Raw genomic sequence first — 23,294 nt, forward strand, 5'->3', positions numbered from 1 at the left:
CAAACATTTAAAAAAAAATAAAAATAAAAGCAAAAGCTTTATGTAATGGGCATATACAGAACTCTGCATCCCACAACTGAATGAAGACTGAAATGTATGAAATGAAAAACATACACAAAATATAGATCATAAAGAACAAAAGTGGGTTCTTTGAAAAGATTAATAAATTGATAAACCTCTGGAAGAGGTTTTAAAACAAGATCAAGAAAGAAAGAAAAATTTACCAACATCAAAACCGGAAAAAAAAAACAAGAGATCACTATATCTCATTCAAACCTTAAAATATATTTTTAAGACAATACTGTAGTATACTGAAACAATAATTCCACTTTACTATCCTGTACAAACATGCACAATCTTGTCACAGCCTGATGGTAGATAAGCACCATGCATTTCTCCTAACTTAACCTTACTCTTGGACATGTAATTTGCTTTGGGCCAACAGGATTTCTGAATGTGATACAAGCAGAAGCTTGAGAACTACATGCACAGGTGCTACTCCTAAAGGGAATAAAATACCCAGAGGAAGCCACTGTCCCTCTGGCCTGAAATGAGACAAGTTAACAAAGCCACCCCTGCTCAGCTACAGACTGAGTAAAGTCTCCCTAATTAATGGTCATGCACCTTGAAACAGCTGTCTGAACTTGCAGCAATAATAAGAGTCACTCCAGGTGACCCATGGCCTGAGATAGAACCATCTCAGACAATCCACAGAGTAAGAAATAACATTTATTACAGGTCACTGGCATGTTGTTTGTACACATCAATAAGCTAATATAGATACTGAAACTTTACGGGGCACCTGGGTGGCTCAGTCGGTTAAATGTCTGACTTCAGCTCAGGTCATGATCTCACGGTCCATGGATTCGAGCCCCACATTGGGCTCTGTGCTGACAGCCCAGAGCCTGGAGCCTGCTTCACATTCTGTGTCTCCCTCTCTTTCTGCCCCTCCCCTGCTCACTCTCTGTCTCTCTCTCTCAAAATAAAATAAAGACTAAAAAAAAATTGTTTTTTAAAAAACCTTTACATTAACATGTTTAAAATTTAGGCAAAAATGGAAAAATACATAGAAAAATTTAACTTACAAATAATTGAATCAAGAAAAAAAAAATTTAAAGCTACCTTATAAAGAAATTGAAGAATATTTTCAAAACTCCAAAAAAGAAAATACCAGGCCCAGATGGCTTTAAATGACAACATCTACTAACTTCCAAAATGGTTCCCTCTCAAATAAACAGAAAATAAGGGTATACTCTCATATATATATATATTATTGAACTAGCATAACCTTAATAATAAAACCTGGCAAAAATAACAACAAATGTGAACTACTGGGACTTCATCAAGATAAAAAGCTTCTGCACAGCAAAGAAAACATTCAACAAAACTAAAAGCCAGCCTACAGAATGGGAGAAGATATTTATAAATATTTACCCTGGATAAAGGGTTAGTATTCAAAATATATAAAGAACTTATCAAACTAAACACCCCAAAACCAAATAGCCCAGTTAAGAAATGGGCAGAAAACATGAATAGATACTTTTCCAAAGATGACATCCAGCTGGCTAACGGACACATGAAAAGATGGTCAATATCACTCATCATCAGGGATATACAAATTAAAACCACCATAATATACCACCTTATACCTGTCAGATGGTTAAAATTAACAACAAAGAAACAACAGGTGTTGGCAAGGATGCAGAGAAAATGGAACTGTTCCCCTTGAACTGTTGGTGGGAATGCAAACTGGTGCAGCCACTCTGGAGAACAGTATGGAGATTCCTTAAAACACTGAGAATCTACCCTAAGATCCAGCAATTACACAATTAGGTATTAACCTAAAGGCACAAAAATACAAATTCGAAGAGGTAGCATACACCTTAATATTTACAGCAGCATTATCAACAATAGCCAAACTGTGGAGAAAGCCCAAAGGTCCATCAACTGATGGATGGATAAAGAAGTAGTGTATAAACACAATGGAATATTACTCAGCCATCAAAAAGAATTAAATCTTGCCATTTGCAATGACATCAACAGAACTAGAATGTATTATGCTAAGCAAAATAAGTCAATCAGAGAAAGACAAATACCATATAATTTCATTCACATGTGCCATTTAAGAAACAAAGTAGATAAACATATGAAAAGAGGGAGGGGAGAGGAGAGAGAGATATAAACCATAAAAGAGACTCTTAACAGTAGAGAACAAACTGAGGGTTGCTGGAGGGAAGTGGATGGGAGATGGGCTACATGGGTGATGGGTATTGAGGAAGGCACTTGTGATGAGCACTGGGTATCTAATTTAAGTGATCAATCAGTCATTGAATTTTATTCCTAAAACCAATACTACACTGTACGTTAACTAAATAAAATTGTAAAAAGACACCAAAAACCACACAAAATAAAAAAATGGAAAATTATAAACCAAGCTCAGGGATAAACATAAATACAAATAATATTTTTTTAAATATCAGCAAATCAAATGCAGCAGTATACAAAATGGTAACACAAGACAACTAAATTGGAGCTGTTACAGAAAAATAAAGCTGTTTTTTAGTTAGTAAAATCCACTCATATAGTTCACATTAACAGATTAAAGGAGAAAAATCATTAATCATTTCAAGAGATCCAGAAAGACTAACATCAAATATTTAACAGCCATTCATTTAAAACAAAAATCCCTCTAAACTAGGAAAAAAGAAAAATTCCTTAATCTGACATAGGTTATCTACAATAAACTTATGGCAAACAGGATACTTAATTGTGAAATACTCAACGTTTGCTCACAGAAAGAACATAGGATTAGGATATCTTGATCTTCAGCACTTCCAGTGAACATCATCCTGGTGTCCCAGCCAGGACAACAGGACAAGAGATCTGTTAAGCATATGTATTAGAAATGAAGAAATAAACCTGAACTGAATCACAGATGATTTGACTGTGTACATAAATAAGTTATTAATGTTACTAATAAAAGTTTAGCAAAGTGAACAGATTTTAAATTAATATATAAACATCAACTACTTCTACATGCCAAAGATACCTTTGAAAGCAGAACATAAAATAATAGCATTAAAAAGAATGTAGGAATAAAATTATCAAAAGATATACAAGACCTCTATGATGAAAACTCTTCAACATTTTTATTAGAAGACATTAAAGAAGTTTGGAAGTTGATTAGAAAAGTCAAACTTACAAAGGCAACTTTTCTACAAATTAGAGATACAATGCACTATGAACCAAACCCCTCCCCCCTAAATTTTTCTGAGAACACTGACAGGCTGATAATAAAATGTCTATGAAAGTAAAAGGTTAAAAATGCCACAAGCATTCTTGATGGATACCATGAACAAGGACCCGCTTTATTCCAAACAGCAGAGTTTATTACAGTGTCATAAAAATTATAGTGTGAAAGTGGCACAGGGATAAAGAAATTGAAGGAATAAGATGGAGATCATAGAAACAGATCCACATATATATGAAATTTAATTTATGACAACAGTAGCACTAAAGAGTAGGAATGGAAGGAATTTTCAAAGATAGAGCAATAAGAGGATGATATTAGGAAGACAGCAGAGTAAGAGCACCAGGAATCTATTTCCCCACTCAGACCACTACTGCACTGGTAGAATCTGTGTGATATAACTACTTTGGAACTCTGGAGTCTATTAAAGGCCTTTCAATTTCCAGGGGAAGGCTTTGGTGGTAAATTGCAATTAATTCTAATTAATTTCAACTCACAGCAGAGCCATGTGATAGGGAGCCATCCTTACTCCAAGAGTAGCATGTATATAGCCTGTGGGACTCAGAGTAGGCAACATGGACCCCGTCCTTATTTTTGAAATTGGTGCTGGGATTGCTGACTGCTGCTTCTGATCAGAGAGGTTCAGACACAAAGGTGGGTAAGACATTACTGCACCTCTTCCAACCACTGTTCCAAGTCCATACCCTCTCCAAGTAAAGAGAATTCCAGAGAATTTAAAGGCCTGGTGCTTTTTTCCCTTTTTAATTTCTTCTTTTCCCACTTTCACTTCTTTTTCCTCTTCTGAGAATGGGACATTTCAGATCCAAAACATTCAAAAGTAACCTTATATACGGGAGAATTTAGAAACTCATTGTGCAGGTCTAGAAAAAGGTGCAGACTCAGAAAAGACCTGTGAAGACTCTACATTTACACTTAAAGGCTTATGTGTCCCGACCACAGACAACCTATGACAATCAAAAAATCAAACCAGGGACGCCTGGGTGGCTAAGTCAGTTAAGTATCCAAGTCTTGATCTCAGCATTGTGAGTTGAAGCCCTATACTGAGCTCCATCCATGTTGGGTGTGAAGCCTACTTAAAAATAACAACAACAATAATAATAAAACAGAACAACAACAAAAAAAACCCCAAAAAAGAAAAAATCAGTATACCCTGGAAAAGGCAGAGAATATCATACCAAGACCTACACATTATTAGGTTGAAATTTCCAGTTAAAAAAAAATCACAGGACTTACAAAGAAATTGGAAGGTATGGCCCATTTAAAGGAAACAAAATAACCAACACAGGTATGCAAAATGATATACACATTCTGGAAGGCAGTTTGGTGGATTCTTACAAAACTAAACATACTATCAAAATAAGATTCAGCAATCATGCTCATTATTTAAGGAGTTAAAAAGTGTCCACATAAAAAATGGCATGCAAACATTTTTAGCTGCTTTATCCACAACTGCCAAATCTCAGAAACAACCAATATGTTTTTCAGTAGGTAAATGGTTAAACAAACTGATACATCTAGACAAAATACTATTCAGCGCTAAACAAAAATCAGTAATCCATGAAAAACAGAGGAACCATCAAAATGCATTTTACTAAGTGAAAGAACTCAATCTGAAAAGGCAACATACTATATAATTCCAACTATATGATATTCTAGAAAAAGCAAAACTAAAAGTACAAAGATCAGTGGCTGCCATGGGTTAGGGATGAATAGGTGAATCATGGAGGATTTTTAGGACAATGAAATTACTCTATGTAATACTGTGATGGTGGATACATTCAATATACATTTATCCAAACCCACAGAAGGTACAACACCAAGAGTGAACCCCAATGTAAACTATGTTCATCTGATAATAATTTGGCAATGTCAATTCATTAATTGGAACAAATATACCACTTTGGTGGAAAATGTTGATAATAGAAGTTACACATGTGTGGAAGCAAGGTGTTCAATAGATAGCTCTGTGCCTTCCACTTAATTTTTTCGTTGTGAACCTAAAACTGCCATAAAAAATAAAGTCTATTAAAAACAGAAAGAGAAACTGTCCCTGAGAAAGACCAGGTGAAAAACCTTGAGAGACAAAAATTCAAACAATTATCTTAAAGATGGCCAAATAACTAAAGAAGACATGGAGAAAGTCAAGAAAACAATATATGAACAAAATGGATATATGAATAAAAAAGAACAGAAAACCAAAAACAAACCAAAAAGAAATTCTGGGGCTGAAAAGTATAATAACTGAAATAATAAATTCACCAGTGGGATTCAAAAGCAGATTTGAGCAGGCAGAAAAAGGAATCAGGGAATTGGAAATTATTAAGTCTCAGGAACAGACAGAAAAAAGATTGAAGAGAAGTTGAAGAGAACCTAAGGGATCTATATGGGACATTAAGCAGACCAACACAGGTCCTGTGGGAGTTCCAAAAGGTAAAAAGAGATAAAAGAGAAAGACCATTTGAACAATGGCCAAAAACTTCCCAAATCTGATGAAAGACATAAGCATCCAAGAAGCTCAATGAACTCCAAAAGGATGAACTGAAAGAGACCCACACTGGGATACATTACAATCAGTCCAAACACAAGAGAGAAAGAAAATAGCATTAAGAGAGAAGTGACTTGTCACACTCAAGGAATCATTATCAGGATATCTCTTACCAGAAACTTTGGAAGTAAGAAGGAAGTAGCTAACATATTCAAAGTGCTTAAAGAAGGGTGCCTGGGTGGCTCCGTTAAGCATCTGACTCTTGATTTTGGCCACTGTCCTGGAGCTGACAGTTGGGAGCCTGCTTGGAATTCTCTCTTCCCCTTATCATCGCTCCTCCCCCTACTTGTGCACTTGCTCGCTCTCTCTCAAAATAAATATATTTTTTAAAATGCTTGAAGAAATAAACTGTCAACCAAGAATCTGATGTCCTGCAAACTGTCCTTTCAAAGTGAGCGAGGAATTAAGATATTTACATATAAACAAAAGCTAAGGGAGTTTGTTATCACTAGACCTATCCTGTCAGATATGCTGACCGGGAATCCTGCAAGTTGATAAGAAAGAACATTAGTAACTCAAAGCTGTATGACAAAATAAAGATCTCAGTATAGGTAAACACATGAATGTTTATAAAGGCTAGTATTATAACTTCAGTTTATAACTTCACATTTTCTATATAACTTAAAAGACTAAATACATAAACAATTTATGTTTTTGAATACACAATGTATAAATAAGTTATCTTGTGAAATCAATAACTGAAAGGGGGTAGCAAGAGAACCATAAAGGAACAGAGTTTCTGTATATTATTGAAGTTAACCCGGTATCAATGTAAATTAGTATTATAACTACAGGATCTTAAATGTAATCACCATGGTAACCACAAAGAAAGTAGCCATAGAATATACAGAAAAGGACATGAGAAGAGAATTAAAACATTTCACTGCAAAAAACAACCAACTAACCACACACACACAAAAAAAGACAGTAAATCCAGGAAACAAAAAAAGAACAAAAAAGTATAAGACATCCATGTAAATGGTTGTCCACTCAAAAGACAGTAACTGACAGAATGGTATTAAAAAAAAAAGACCAAAAAGTGAAAAGATGGAAAAAGACATTCAATGCCAATAATCAAAAGAGAGCACAAAGGCGATACAATTTGCAGACAAAACAGACTTCAAATCAAAAAAGGTTACGAGAGACAAAGGACATTATACTTCAACAAAAGGTTCCATACAGCATAAAGTAACAATTAAAATCATTTATACATCTAATAAGAGACCATCAAAATATATGAAGCAAAAACTGAAAGAACTGAAGGGAGAAAGTATTCTACAAGGAAGGAAAAAGAGGACCTGAACAACACAGTCAACTAGATGTTAGGTAGGACACATTACCTAACAATGACAATAAATACATGAGACACTGACCACATTAGACCATATGATAGGCCAGAAAGTCTCAACAGATTCTAAAAGATAGGCACCATACAAAGTATCTTCTCTGACCACAACAGGATAACATTAGAAATCAGTAACATGAGGAAATTAGAAAATTCACAAATTTGACCAACAAATCAAAGAAATCACAAGAGAAATCAGAAAGTCTTAAGAGATAAATGAAAATGAAAACACAATATATCAAAACAAGAGATGAAGGGAAAGTAGTGGTAAGGGGGAATTTACCTTAAAAACAAGAAAGATCTTATGTGAACAACCCAATTTTACAACTTTAAAAACAAAATAGCAGAACAGAGATTAGAGCTGAGATAAATGAAGTAGAGAATACAAAAATAGCAAAAGTCAGTGGAACTAAAAGCTGGTTTTACAAAAATCAACAAAACTGACAGAACTTTAACTTGATTAAGAAAAAAGAAAAGAAAAAAATTACTAAAATCAGAAGTAAAAGTAGGGGGACTACTACTAATGCTGCCAAAATAAAAAGGATCATAAGAAGAGTATATAAACAATTGTTTGCCAGAAAGTAGATGATTTAGATAAAATAGACAAAATCCTGTAAGTACAAAATTTACTAATACTAAATCACAGAGAAATAGGAAGCCAGAAGACAGTATAAATAGTAAAACAATTAAATTGGCAATAAAAAATCTCCCAGCAAAGAAATGCTCTACATCAAATAGTTTCATTGGTGACTTCTACTAAATATTAACAGAACTAAAACCAATCCTATTCACAGTTTCCCAAGAAATTTGAAGAGGTACAACTTTCTAACTAGCTCTATGATACCAAAGTCAGACAACTCTGCAAGAAAACTACTGACTACTATCTCTTATGGACACGGATGTAAATATTCTCAATAAAATATTAGCAAGCAAATAGAATTCAGTCATATATTTAAAAACTGTATAGCAAAGGCAGATGAGATTCATTCCCAGAATGCACAGATGGTTTAACATATGCAAACTGATATAGGTAACTTATAATATTAAGGCAACGAATGAAAAAAACCCATTATGATCATCTCTATTAATGCAGAAAAAAATAACAAAATCATGGAAATGCAAACTAAAATAATGACTTAAAGTTTATTTATTTTGCGAGAAAGAGAAAGTGGGTGAGCACGGGCAGAGAGAGAGAGAAAAAGAGAATCCCAAGCAGACTCTGCACTGTCAGCACAGAGCTCAACACAGACCCATGAACCATGAGATCATGACCTGAGCCAAAATCAAGAGTCAGATGCTTAATCGACTATGCACCCAGGCGCCCCTGAAATCATGATTAACTAACACTATATATGCAAGAGATTAGCAAAAATTTCAAAGTCTGACAGTGCCAAATGGGGACAAGGACACATTGTAAATGTGGAATATAAATTCTGACAAACAAGGTGACATTAACCTGCAAACTTCAAGTTAAGTATCTTCTATGACCCAGAAATACCATTTTAGGTATATACTTAGAAATATGAAGGCTTACATATATCACATAAGGTTCAAAGCAACATTATTTGTAATTGCCAAAAACTGGAACCAAATACCTGTAAAAAAAAAAAAAGTCACCAAAGACTACCTACAGTGATTTCATGTATTTGAAGTCAACAGTTGGCAAAACTGAACTATATTTTATATGGATATATACTATATGGCAAAAATCAAGCTAAGTGGTCAAAACTGAGTTAAACAAAGTACACTTTGCTTTTTAGGAATCTACCTAATTTAATCCAAAAAATATGAAGCTCAATTTCAAAGGTGAAACTCAACTTCTATTTACTCCCCAAAACGGGGGAATCAGTAGATCAGTATTCCAATTCAACTTTCAGCAATAACTATTCTCATGTGTTAATTAACTGCTCAATTTTCTCATGGTTTAAATTTAAGAAGGTGGAAAAGAAAAAGAAAAAAAAATGACCTGTACTCCACCTTCAAGAGGGATGTTATATACAATAAATACAATATTACATATCTATTATTAATATCTTGCTCCAGATAAATGTTTCGAATAGAGAAAGGTAAAATAATCAGTATAAAAGATGCTTCTCCTGTTACTATTACTTCTCAACAGCAAATCAGGCATTTAAGGAAGAATTTTTTTTCTTAGATTCCTAGAATGCTAAACAATTCATTAAAAAAAATATATCTACTTTCAGCTAGGAACTGCCATCTTCCAGTAATTTGCGAAATGACCAACACAAAGGGAAAAGGAGAGACACCCTGTATGTTCTCTAAGACTTTTAGCAGATATGGAATTGGTCCTTTGGCCATATACATGCAAATTCACAAGAAAGATTATACCATAGACAACGAGCAGATGGGCACTATTCAAAAAGGAATACCCGACAAGTGTTACACTGGCAAAACTGGAAGTCTATGATGATACCCAGCACGCTGATGGCATTGTTGTAAATAAACAAAGAAAAGATTCTTCTTGTCTAAAAAATTACTATGCATACTGAAAACATTAAATACTCTGAGAGCCAAAACAGAGCTTCCTGAAACATGTGAAGGGAAATGATCATTAAAAAAGGAAGCCAAAGGAAAAAGTACTTGAGTTTAACTGAAGCGGCAGCATGCTTCACCCAGAGAAGTACAGCTTGAGAATCAATGGAAAGAAGGTTCAGCTACTGGAACTCACTCCCTATAAATTAACGACCAAGTTGGTGTAAAAAAATAAAAGACCTCTAGGGGTGCCTGGGTGGCTCAGTTGGTTAAGTGTCACTCTTGATTTTGGCTCAGGTCAGATCATGCATTGACAGCACAGAGCCGGCTTGAGATTCTGTTTCCCTCTCTCTGCCCTCCCCCCCACCCCCACGTTCTTGTTCCCTCTGCCTATCTCTCTCTCTCAAAATAAACAAACATTAAAATAAAGACCTCTAGAGTGTTAAGAAAAATTCTCAATAACTGAATTAGAGACTAAAATATCTTATACAATAGCTTACCTTCCACATGCAATCTGAGTGACAATGCTTCCCATAAGTTCAAAAACCTTCCTTGGATTTATTTCATGACTGGAAGAGTTATGACCCAACTGACCATACCCTCCAGCTCCAAAAGTAAACACTCCACCTTCCTTAAAAAACAAACAACAAAAAAAAGACAAAACACTTTATCATTAGAAGACCTGATAAAAGAAAATAATTTAAGAAAATAAGTTAATCTTTAATATAAGGAGTCAATTTTTCTCTTCTATTGTCTTCACAATTTAACAGATGATAGCTGAATTTTCAACCTTAAATGTCTTAAAACTAAATTCCAGGCTGAGGCTACTTTCACATATTTTACAAGTACTTAATTATTTTCGCATCATTATATTTAGTTGAAGCCATCATTAAAGAGATACTAATCATTTTTTGTATTGCCTTTCACTATTATTATATTCTTACTGAATCCCAAGTACATACCTATAAAATATCACAAAACCAAAAAATGGTTTCACCTTTAGTTTTCAAACTGGTTATACTTTTAACATAAAAACTCTGCTGAAAGAGTGCAAGTAAACCAGAATGCACAAATATAGCTATTTTTAACACATAGCTGCTACAATATATAGTTGACCCCTAAACAGTACAGGGGTTAGGAATGTCAACACCTTGTGTGCAAAAATCCACATACAACCTGATTCCCTAAAAATAGCCTACTTCTGACTGAAAACCTTATAGTTAATAAAACAATATCTAACTTTATCTTTTTTTTTTTTTTTGGTGTTTCTAGCCTATACAATTTACCTGTGAGTTTTTTCAAATTGTCACAAATCTCCAAAAAACCTTTCCAAAGTTATTTGTTGATAAAAATGTGTACAAGTGGACCCATGCATTCAACCCTATAATGTTTAAGGGCCAATTATGGTCTTTGAAAAAATCATGGTAAGAATATACAACTGGATTGGGTTATATATATAAAAGTAATTTGGGGGTTGCCTGGGTGGCTCAGTCAGCTAAGTGTCCATCTTCGCCTCAGGTCATAATACCAAGGTTCTTGGTTTTGAGCCTCGCATTGAGCGGTCTGCTGTCAGCACAGAGCCCACTTTGGATACTCTGCCCCATCCCACCCCTGCCCTTCCCCAACTACTGCTCTCACTCTCTCTCAAAAATAAACATGAAAAAAAAAAAAAAAGAAAAAGTAATTTGTGATGACAGCTTAACACCAGCACAATTAGTGTTTTCAATTAACTGCTTTTCTTCACAGTTTTAGCTATATATACAATTTTACATCCTGCTTTCAACATTTAATTGTGTAAGCATATATACTATTATGTAAAGATTATTCCAATGTGTGTGTATGTGTGTGTATACACATATACGTATAAATCACATTTTCTTTATCCATCCATCTGGTAAGGGACACTTACGTTGTTTCTTGGCTATTGTAAAAAAATGCTACAATAAACATGGGGGTGCAGTTATCTCTTCAAGAACTTGTTTTTATTTCCTTCAGATATACACCCAGAAGTGGAATCTGCTGGGTCATATAGTTTATTTGTAATTTTCTTTTCTTTCCTGATTTTTTTTTTTTTAAGTAGCCATCATGCCCAGCTGAGTCCAACGTGGGGACTGAACTCCCAACCCTGAGATCAACACCCTAACGGAGACACCTAACTGAGCCATCCAGGTGCCACACTATTTGTCATTCATTGTTTAAGGAACCCCCATACTGTCTTCCATTTGTACCAGTTTAATTCCTCCCAGCAGTGGAAACAAGGGTTCTCCTTTCTTAACATCCTCACCAATACTTTGTCCTTTCTTAGCTAATCCTCACCCTAATAGGTGTGAGGTGTTATCTCACTGTGGTTTTGATTTGCATTTTCCTGATGATTGTGATGTTAACATTAACATTATATGCTCTACTTCTATGGAAAATGCCACTGGAATTTTGGTTACACTTAATCTGTAGGTCACTTTCAGTAGTCTGGACATTTTAACAATATTAATTCTTTCAATCTAAGAACATGTAGTATCTTTCCATAATATCTGTGTCTTCTTCCGTTTCTTTCACTGATACAGTTTTCAGTGTACAGAGGTCTTTCACTCCTTGGTTAAATTTGTTTTGTTTTGCTACTGTTTATTTTTGAGGGACAGAGAGCGAGCGAGGACGCGCAAGCGAGCACAAGTGGGGAGGGGGAGAGGGAGACACAGAATCTGAAGCAGGCTCCAGGCTCTGAGCTCTCAGCACAGAGCCCAGCACAGGCTTCAACCCACAAACCATGAGATCATGACCTGAGCTGAAGTTGGATGCTTAACCAACTGAGCCATCCAGGCACCCCATATTCCAAAGTATCTTACTGTTTTTAATTATCTCTTGTACATAGGACTGCTTTCTTAACTTCTCTTTCAGAGTCTCTTCTTAGCGTATAAAGATGCAATTGATTTTTGTACGGTGACTTTGTATCCTGCAACTTTACTTATTAGTTCAAATAGACTTTTGATAGAGTCTTTAAGGTTTTCTATCTATGTATGCTTTGTGCAGAGACAATTTTACTTTTTCCTTTCTAGTTTGAATGTCTCATTTCTTTTTTTATTAAAATTGCTTTGGCTAGGACTTTCAGTACTAGAGTAGAGGTGATAAAGGTAGGCATCCTCATCTTATTCTTGATCTTACAGGAAAAACTTTCACCTTTTCACCACTAAATATGTTAGCTGTTGGCTTGTCATTTATGGCCTTTATCATGTTGGAGTATATTCTTCCTATACTTTATTGAGAATTTTTATGAAACGATGTTGAATTTTACCAAATGCTTTTCCTACATCTATCAGGAAGATAGGACTTTTAACCTTCATCCTATTAATGCGATGCTGACTGATTTGCAGATGCTGAAACATTTTTGCATCCCAGGAATAAATCTCACTTGATCATTTTCATGTGCTGTTAAATTTGGTTTGCTCATTTTTGTTGAGTTTTACATCTATGTCCATTAAGAATAAAGAGCCCTTAATTTTATTATCTTACAATGTCTTTGTGTTGCTTTGATATTAACATAATTGTGGCCTCATAGAATACATTTTAAAATGTCTATTCTTTTTGAAGAGTTTGAGATGGACTGGCATTAATTACTTATTAAATGGTAAAATTCACCAGTGAAGCCACCTAGGCCTGGGTTTTCTTTGTTGGGAGATTTCTGATTAGAGATTCTCTCTCCTTCCCTGTTAAAAGTCTATTTAGATTTTCTATTTCTTCACAATTCAGTCTTGGTAGTTTAGATGTTTCTAGAAATTTATCCATTTCATTTGTTATCCAATTTAACATAAATGAACTGTGAACTATGTTCATAGTTTCTTATAATCCTTTTATTTGTGTTGTATCAGTTATAATGTCTCTTCATTTCTGATACTGAGTCTTTAATCTATCTAAATATCAATTGATTACTTTTTAGCTTTTCAGGAACAGTTCTTAGTTTTGTTGATCTTTACTGGTTTTTTTTTCAGTCTTTATTTCTGATGTGACCTATTATTTTCTTCCTTCTGCTAACTTTGGGTTCCCTGCTGCCCCCCCCCCCAGTCCCTTGAAGTATAAAGGCTATTTCTTTTAGACTTTTTCTTAATGTACCTATGTTATAAACACTTTACCGGATTTATAGTGACATAGCTTATTTTTATCTACCCCCCCCCACCAGAGCTGTTTTTGCTGCATTCCATAAGTTTCGGTATGCTGTTTCCATTTTCATTTGTCTCAAGATATTTTACTTCCCTTTTACTTATTTTTTGACCTAGTGATTGTTGAGGAGTGTGTTTTCTAATTTCCACATATGTGCAAATGTTCTGACTCTCCTCCCATTATTGATTCATACCACTGCATACCACTGTGGCTGGAAAAGATACTTGATAGGATTTCAGTTCTTTTTAAATTTGTTAAGGCTTGTTTTGTGACCTAACATATGTTCTCTCCTGCAAAATATTCCATTGTGTGCTTGAGAAGAATGTGTGTATTCTGCTGCATATGGATGGAGTTCTCTGTATGTTAGTGCATTTGTTATGAAGCATAATTTAAGTCCAGTATTTCCTTATTGATTTTCTGTATGAATGACCTACCTATTGTTGAAAGTGGGGTACTAGACTCCCCTACTATTACTGCTGTCTATTTCTGCTTCTAGCTGTTAATATCTGCTTATTATTATTTAGGTACTCTTGTATTGAGGGCATAGATAAGTATATAGTTATATCCTCTTCATGAATTGACCTCTTTAATTTTAACTAATATGTTTGGTATTATACTGATGGCATATTTAAATTTTCCTGATTATTTTGTTTAAATCATCAGACGAAAGCACATGTCTGGTTGATAATGTTAAAAATAAGCAAGTTAACAAGTTTCACAGCCTAATCCATCAACATTGTTTAATGTTTTGATCTTGCCTCGATCCAGTATTAGGGAGTATAACATGGAGATTTTCTAATCTTATTATTTCTCTTAGATTTATTGGTTGAAATTCTATAGAGAACTTATCAACTATTAAGTTACTCTGTACTGCAATCTGCAAATAGAAGGCAAGAAAATTCTACTCTCTTATTTACAAATTTTTAGAAAATGAGTTGCTAGCAACTTTCAAAGATAAGCAACAATGTTTGTTTCATATTGATTTGAAAAAGAAGAGTATTAATAATGAAGTCATGGGTTTTTATATATTTGGTATATTTCTATATATTGCCATCATAATTTCTTTTTGTGAAAACTCCTTGATGTTGTCCCACTGGTATGACCTTAGCAGTCATTTTTTGTTTAAACACATAATACCCAAAACCATCCTCATACTTTTTTTTGCCCCAGATATGAATTCAGACTCTTCTCTAAGAAGCTCTGGTTATTTTTCATATTGAGTCTACTAAATCAAGTGATGCTCACTGCTTCCAGATTGTACATGGCTAATTACTTTGAGAACCATTCAGTGGTCATTGTAGAAAAAAAAATTTTTTAGAAGAAAAAGAATAAGACTTCTATTAACCCTTCTGATTAAAAGTAAAGATCACAGTGGGCACCTGGGTGGCTCAGTTGGCAAAGCGTCCAACTCTTGATTTCAGCTCAGGTCATGATCTCAAGGTTTCATGAGTTTGAGCCCCACGTTAGGCACTGCACTGACCCAAAGAGCCTGCTTGAGATTCTCTCTTTCTCATTCTCTCTCTCTCTCTCTCTCTCTCTCTCTCTCTCTCTCTCTCTCTCTCTCTCTCTCTCTCTCCCTCCCCCTCCCCAGCTCATGGTCTCTCTGTCTCTCTCAAAATAAATAAACTATTAAAAAAAGTTATTAAAAATAAATAAAAGTAAAGATCATGAGATTTTAATTTAATTCTTATTGTTTTATATTTCTTTTTGTCTTAAGCTTAAGACCATAGTTTCTAGTGAGAGTAAAGTACTTACCTTTTTTCCTATCCTGTATGTAATATATTAAAAATAATACTACCAATTTTACTACTAACAGTAAGACTACAGAATGCAGTTTGAAATTTTTGTGTCATTTCAGTTTCTCTCCAGGCTATTTCCCACTAGAGATATACAACAAAATACTGTATTGCAAAAGAACTTAGAAGAATTCTCCTTTTGTTTTAGTGCCACTAGTGGTTTTTTTTTCAACTGTTACTAACTGCTTAAAAACATATGCTTACATTTTAATTACATGTAGCAGTTTCTAGGTTGTAAAGCCAAAACTAAAAGGCAAGGTACATTTGATCTAGCTATTTAATTTTTAAAAATATAAATAACATGTAACATGTTCATCTTTTATCCCTGCTTATATTCTGTACCTTTCTTTTTACTTAATATATGCATAATATTCCACAGCATAATATTCCACAGCATAATACAAAGATCTTCCTAATTCTATTTTACAAGTCATGTTTACATGTTTACATGTAAAAACTCCTATTTTACAAGTCTTGTGTTTACCAAAGTTTATTCAACTAGGCGGCTACTGACAGACATCTGCATTCTTTCATTCTTTTGATATTAAAATAATAATAAATTAATGGCCTTGTGCATATATACAATTTCCTATCTTTAGGACAGATTCTTAAAAGTAGGCGAAATAAGTCAGGCGGAGAAGGACAGATACCATATGTTTGCACTCATAGGTCTAACAGGAGAAAACTAACGGAAGACCATGAGAAGGGGAAGTGGGAAAGAGAGTTGGGGAGAGAGAGGGACACAAAACCTGAGAGACTACAGAATACAGAGAAAGAACCCAGGGATGAAGGGGGAGGGAGAGGGGGAAGGGAGGTGGTGGTAATGGAGAAGGGCACTTGTGGGGTAGAGCACTGGGAGTTACATGGAAACCAATTTACAATAAACTATTAAAAAAAAAAAGATAGGATTGCTAAGTCAAAGATGTATGTATATATGATTTGCATAACGAATTTGTTTCTTAAGTTTATTTATTTGGGCTTATTTTGAGAGAGAACATGTCAGTGGGGGAGGGAGAGGGGTACAGAGAGAATCCCAAGCAGGCTCTGCACTGTCAGCAAGCCCGATGTGGGGTTCAGACTCATGAACTGTGAGATCATGACCTGAGCCAAAATCAAAGGTTTAACCAGCTGAGACACCTAGGCGCCCCTGATGTGCATAATGAATTTGTAAATGAACCTAAAAAAAATTTGACATCTTTATGATAGTGTGTTCATACCCATTAACATACATATCTTTACATTTATTGTTTTTAAAAGTCTTTTTAAATTTTTCCTGATGTTGTTTTCCTAATACAGGTTTTACATAAGGAAACTGCTTTGTAAAACAATCCTAATTTATTTGCAAGAAATTCTTCCAGAACAAAAGATATATGGATATGGAACTATATTCTAACTTAAAACAAGGGAAAATAAAATATTTTCCTATTTGGGTATTTAAAACTACCTGAATTTGTTAAAAATACCCCCAAAATTCCAGTGAACAAGTATCACCAGCTACTGTCTTGAGAGGAACACAGAAGACTGGGATTTAAAAAAAACTCAATGAATATAAACAGTTACATGTCCTAAGAAAATAAGATAAGAAGAGCTGAATTTGATAAAGCATTAACATTTTGAGTCTTCCCACAACAAAATTAGTACTATGGAATAATACACAAAATATATTTTTTACACTATTACCTCAACATAGCCTTATTTAAAAACAAAAACAAAAAAACAAAGGCTTATTTCTTCTAAAAACCCATGAGAGAAGAGAACGACTAGAATTTAGAACTTGCCAACATGATTTAGTAAGGCCTTAGTGATTACATTTGTAACTTAATAAAAATCAATAAAATACAATAATAAGATTGGCAGATAGGTAAAATTTCCTTACTAAAAGGCAATTACAGTAATATAAAAAGTTTTAATCAACTTTTATAATTAGTCATATTTTTAAAGTATCAAATACACTATAATGATAACTAAGAAAAAGTCTATCCAAAAAAAAAAATTCCCAATGTGGGTGTGTAGAATTTTATGTGTGCAGAAGTCTAATTACAAGTTAATTTTTTTTGCAACTTTATCTACTATTCAAAATGAAGATAAAGCAAACACATTAATTTCCAATTCAGCCAATAAAAAATGTGCCAATAATATTCCTGGTAAAGTTCAATTTAATGTTTTTATTTTCATTTTCCTACACAGTAATGATAATGAAATGGCACATACCCAAAAAAAGACAGAATTAAAACCATTAATGAGACTGTAATGAAAGCTTATTATAATTACATAATTCTTGGCCTGTGAATAGATTCATTCTCCTATTATCTGTTATACGGTACTCATAAGCCCAATGGGAGTTAAATTAAAATGAGGCAGTTACACAATATAAATGGGATTGATATACATAGGATGGCAAGTATGACAAACTAAAAGGGCATTTTTTTCATTCAAAATATTCCTAAAGCAGTATTTCACATGCAACTTGAGAAATTCAGCAAAATGTATTATCACTGCATTTAATAGATAATTCACATTTCATAACCTAAAACAAAGCTGAAAATTAAGTTGTTTTTAGCAAGTAATAATTTAATGTTTTCTTTCAAGATAAATTATTTCTTAGAGATCAATTAACACTCCTGTTTTAAAGTAAATATCGTGAAAAGATTCACTAATTACAAAAGTACTACCATGAATAATAATAAAGAAGTTTTATGGGAGTACAATACCTTGGTTAGTGCAGCAGTATGATCTTCTCCACAACAAATATAAACTATTTTCTGAGTTCTTAGTGACTTTAGTAAATTAGGAACATACCTATCTGAAAATTCCAACAAGAGATATTAACAGTATTTTTAAATTAAAACTCTTCCACAATGTGTTTTCTTTACAGTTTCCCAAGCTCAGGAGACAGTGACAAATAATGTTAAGTCAATGATTTTGTAGTACAAGCCAAATTAACTGGGTTCCCAGATCTTTCTATTTATGGTGCTATGATAAAGGAGGGTTTTAAAGAATAAGTGTTAAACTGCCCTCACATCAATCTACCCAGGACTAGAAATCAAGACATTTCAAAGCTATGTTTCTACTATACATACATCATTCTTCATATTCACCTGATAATTAAGCTCACAGGATTCTATTTAACTGCATGAAAATTATGCTTTCTGCTATTTGGTAACAGATAAGAAATACGTCCTAATCTGACAAATTTTCTTATGCAGAATAAAATATTTTAAAATTCTGAGTATTATTTGCTTATCATTACCAATTGTTACTAGACCAACAACTCACTTTTGTCCACTTAAATCATGACAATTATGTTGAACTTGATAAAATTCGTTTTTGTATTTCAAATACTGGCATTTAACTAATGCAGTTACGAAAACTCAGTTTCAGGATCCTGGCTTGTTTCAAGTAATTACAATTTTAACAATTATAAAATTAAAAATTCAAATTGTTTACTTTCAAGACTCTAGTTCCATGTTAAAAGTGAAGCACAAGATAAATATTTAATGACTCAAATTACTTAAATTTTTCCTTGAAAACCTCAAATAGATTAACACTTCATGTTACTTTCAAGAATAACTTTACAACTTCTTTCTAGCAATGATGGCCAATAATGTGATTTCCAATTTGCAGTAATGTTTTTCACAACTTTCTTTTAATGAACATTTAAAAACAAAGATTTTTATCCAGATATACTTTCTAGAGTTTATTTTGCGACAAAATGGTATTTTCTGGCCTTCCCATAATCCCTTAAAAATATTAACAAGTGAAACTTTTAAATAAACCTTTCATTCCCTTCTCCGTATCAGGAAGATTTGGGTACCTTTCTTCCTGACATTTAGAATTATTGATCCATCTCAAAAGATCATCTCTTTTAAAGTACATTTATCTATAAATAATGAGAACCTACCATTTTCATCATTAAGACCTAGTTGACCAAATTTGTTGCGTCCCCATCCAAAAATAGCTCCAGAAAGGGTGAGTACAAAACTATGGGCTCCTCCCGCTGCAACTTGCATGAAAGGGATTCCAAGCAAAGACTTAATCAGCTGTGGTGAGGTTTGCTTTTTACAGTCAATGCCTAAACCCAACTGGCCATATTTATTTTGTCCCCAACAGAAGACTTCACTTGCTGTAAAAGAGAAATTATAAAATTAACTATTTTTCTCACACCCACAAAAATTTCATTTGAAGATTATCAGTTATTTTGAGACATCCTTTGTCTCATCAAATGGAAATACATATTCCCCTTTATTAAGTTTACTTCTTATATGGAAACATATGAGAACATTCTGCATTGTTACACTTTTACTAATGAATAAGTCACATAACTGAGGATAGTCTCATTTCCTTATTCCTTAACATAGAACTATCTCTTATTTTAATATTTCTCAAGTCTCACTTTTATTCTTTGGTTTACCCAAGAGACACTCGACCAGCTCAAACCTTCAGTTATTATATGCTGATCACACTCAAAATGTTATCACTAGACCAGACCTTTCGTATAAGCAATAAACCCATGTATCCAATTGCTTATATGATACCTACACTTGGATTACACAGGCGCCTCCAGCTCAGGGTGTTCCAAACAATTTGACCCCACCCCACCTCCCATATCTGGACCTATTTCTGGTGTTCTCCATCTCAATAAATGATATGAAAACTGCCTCAGTAGCACAACATATAAACATAGGGAGTCATCCTTAACTCTTTTCTCCTCTTAATTATACACAGATTAGTATCAATCTATCATATATCACCACATAATACAGTTTTCCTGCTAAAGAAAAATGGCATATAGATCCATCCCTCACCATCTCACCTGATTCTCTCTATGCATCACTTTTGCTCCCCCAGCTGCACCCTATTTTGCAACTTCAGACCTCTTTTTATTTATCCTTATTAAATAAGTGGCACTAATTATTGTTTTTAAAATTCAAACTACAAAATAGCACACACTTAAAAGTAAGCTTCCCTCTAAAATTGGACCCTGGGTCCTCTCCCAAGAGACAACCACTCTTATTGGTATGTACTTTCAGAAATATTCCATACACATACTAGCAGACATCTGTATATATACATAGAGGTATTATTAAAATGTAGATATCCCACTGGTACTGGAATAAGCACTCTTAACAAGTTAAAAGTAATGTGCTACATTAACTGTTTCTAAGCTCATTTCCTATCAATCTCTTCCCTCACTCACTCTATTATAGTGACACTTGCCTTCCTTTACATTCTCCAATGCTCACTTCTCATCACTTGCAGTTCCCTCTGTGTAGACCTTCCCCTCATCTTTGTCTAGTTCACTTCTACTCTCTCCCAGAAGGAGGCAGGTTTCCCTGGTGGCCAGATTAAGTTTAGTCCCCTGCTACATGTTTTAAATATCCTAAACTTTTTTCTTTACAGTCCTTTGTCATAGTACAAAATTATATTATATGAATATGACTTACCATTAAGTAGCAGCTAGTAGTGTACTGTTTACCGTTACATACTGTACACTCTAGAGTGCCTAGTTTATACTGAGTGGTCAAAAAAAAAATCATTACATGAGTAAAATACTGCTAAAGCATGAAGCTGAACAAGGAAATGAACCCCTGCAAGTCAAGGCAGAAAACAGCCTCTCCTTATCATTAAAGTGTTTGGGGTTAAATACATTTTGGAACTACCTACCAAAATATCAAAGGAAGGGCTGACAAAGTAACAACAAAGAATACAGAGATGACAGCTTCTCTAATGCCTACAGAAATGCACATGCCTTAATATTGGCATTTAAGGCCTTTGCAATACATTACCTCAACTGAAGTATCACAGTAGATCTCCCATGTTCTCACAATACCCACATAAAACTATATGCTGATATTCAAATACACGAAATACTTTTCTTGATTTTATGCCTTTACTAGTACTATCAACTTTAACCAATGCTCAACACTTCCACTAGCTACTTCTCAACATTTTTCTAATTCTGAATAAATTTTATTCATCTTTTAATACTGTATCAAATACCAAGTCCCTCTTGTTAATAATTTTATTGATTTGAACAAATTACTCTTTTTTCTTCATCCCCATAGTATTTTACTTTGACCTTGACCAAAATAGTATGGTTTCTTTTCTTCCTCAAACTGGTGATTTATTTGTATACCTGCCCCCTCCACTACATGCTATGGTCCCTAAAGTAATTCTCTCTGCTTGTCACTTTGGCTCCTCCCTCTGCCACCCTACCCTGTCATTAACTGTATTATCTTACTTGTATTTCCCCACAGCTCTAGCCTAGTGCTGCATTCACAGGCCTCACAGACATTTAATGAATTAAAAAATAATAATAATGAAGCCACTGGAACTCATGCTTTAAATGGTAAAGACCAACATAGCAACCCATCCAACAATCCTTAACTGATATATGAAGAAATTAAGTGTATAAGAAACAAATGCAAACAAAGCTAAGAGGATGCTTAGCCTTCCTTGTTTTTATTCCTAAGAAGTCTGAGATCCTGAATGAGACTGAACAAGTTATCCTTCCCCATCTATGAAGGCTTAGCATTTAGCAGATTAGAGAACAAGTAGACACAAAAATCAACTTCATGTCTATATACTAACAATAACAATTTAGAAATAATACTGTTCACAATAAAAATATCAAATATCTATGGAAATATCTAATAAAAGATGTATAAAACCTCTCCACAAAAAAAACAACAAAATACTACTAAGAAAAATTAAAAGCAGATTGAAAGGAAGGATATAACATGTTCAAGAATTAGAATCAATATTATAAAGATTTTCCTAAAATTGATTTACAGAAACAATTTAATATCAATCAAAATCCCAGAATTTGTGTGTCTGTGAAGACTGGCAAGCTAATTCTAAAATGTATATGGATATGAAAAAGATCAAAGAGAACCAGGACAATCTTTAACAAGAACAAAGTTGGAGGACTTTCTGCTCAAGTACCAAGTAATAAAACTGTAAAAGGGCAAGAAAATAAAAACAATACTTACCTTTAGAAAGTGCAAGTGAATGATAGTAACCGCAAGCAATCTGTACTATCTGGATATCTGACAAACTTTTAATATTTCTAGAAAATAAAAAAGAGATCAAATCAGTTAATTCCACTTAATAAATGGATCATGAATACTATTTATTAATGCCATTTATAGCCTACTATGTGCAAGTAGTTTCCTACTGAACTAATATTTCATGCTATTTTTTATACAAATTCAATTTACCCAACTATTTATGCTAACATCAGTAAACAAAATCTAATGTGAAAAAATTAAGAGATGTAACAAGAAAACACTTTGAAAAAAGTATTAAGCAAAGTTAAAACTAATTCAGATGTTTTATCAAAATTTAAAAAAAAATCTTCAGCTTAAAGTGTGAAACCTGGCAATGTATTTGTAAAACAAATGTACAATTAACTAATTTAATTTGTCTAAAATTGGTGTTTGGTTTCATTTAATACATGTTCTCTATAAGGCTCCTTAAGAATCAACAGAGATTCCTATCATGTGGTGCTACCAATTCACAAATTATGAAACTTATTCCTTTTGAACTATCCTTTACCTCTGCATCTAATCAGTGATGTTAAACAATTCTTTATTAGAGAAATTTTTCAAGTCATGTTTATTATGATCACTGATATGTTCAGTCATATTTCTACCATCTTGCACTTTTTCCTTATATTTTTATAGTTTCTACCCC

The 23,294-nt window shown here is 33.7% G+C and overlaps 1 protein-coding gene across 7 annotated transcripts in view; it reads right to left on the bottom strand.

Annotated features, from left to right (window-relative positions):
- Positions 1–23,294, bottom strand: part of HERC4 (HECT and RLD domain containing E3 ubiquitin protein ligase 4) — a 137,251-nt gene that overhangs the window by 79,726 nt on the left and 34,231 nt on the right. For all 7 annotated transcript variants that reach the window (XR_003905535.1, XM_029931764.1, XM_029931766.1 and 4 more), the window contains 4 exons: positions 22,592–22,668; positions 19,501–19,722; positions 18,311–18,402; positions 10,155–10,285 (listed from right to left, as the gene is read on the bottom strand). Coding sequence is in view for 6 of the 7 variants with exons in the window: in XM_029931764.1 (XP_029787624.1) it covers positions 10,155–10,285; positions 18,311–18,402; positions 19,501–19,722; positions 22,592–22,668 (522 nt within the window). In the remaining variant the exon portion in view is untranslated. The remainder of the gene's footprint in view (positions 1–10,154; positions 10,286–18,310; positions 18,403–19,500; positions 19,723–22,591; positions 22,669–23,294) is intronic.

The sequence above is a fragment of the Suricata suricatta genome, chromosome 2 (genome assembly GCF_006229205.1).
Source record: "Suricata suricatta isolate VVHF042 chromosome 2, meerkat_22Aug2017_6uvM2_HiC, whole genome shotgun sequence".
NCBI classification, from domain to species: Eukaryota; Metazoa; Chordata; class Mammalia; order Carnivora; family Herpestidae; genus Suricata; species Suricata suricatta.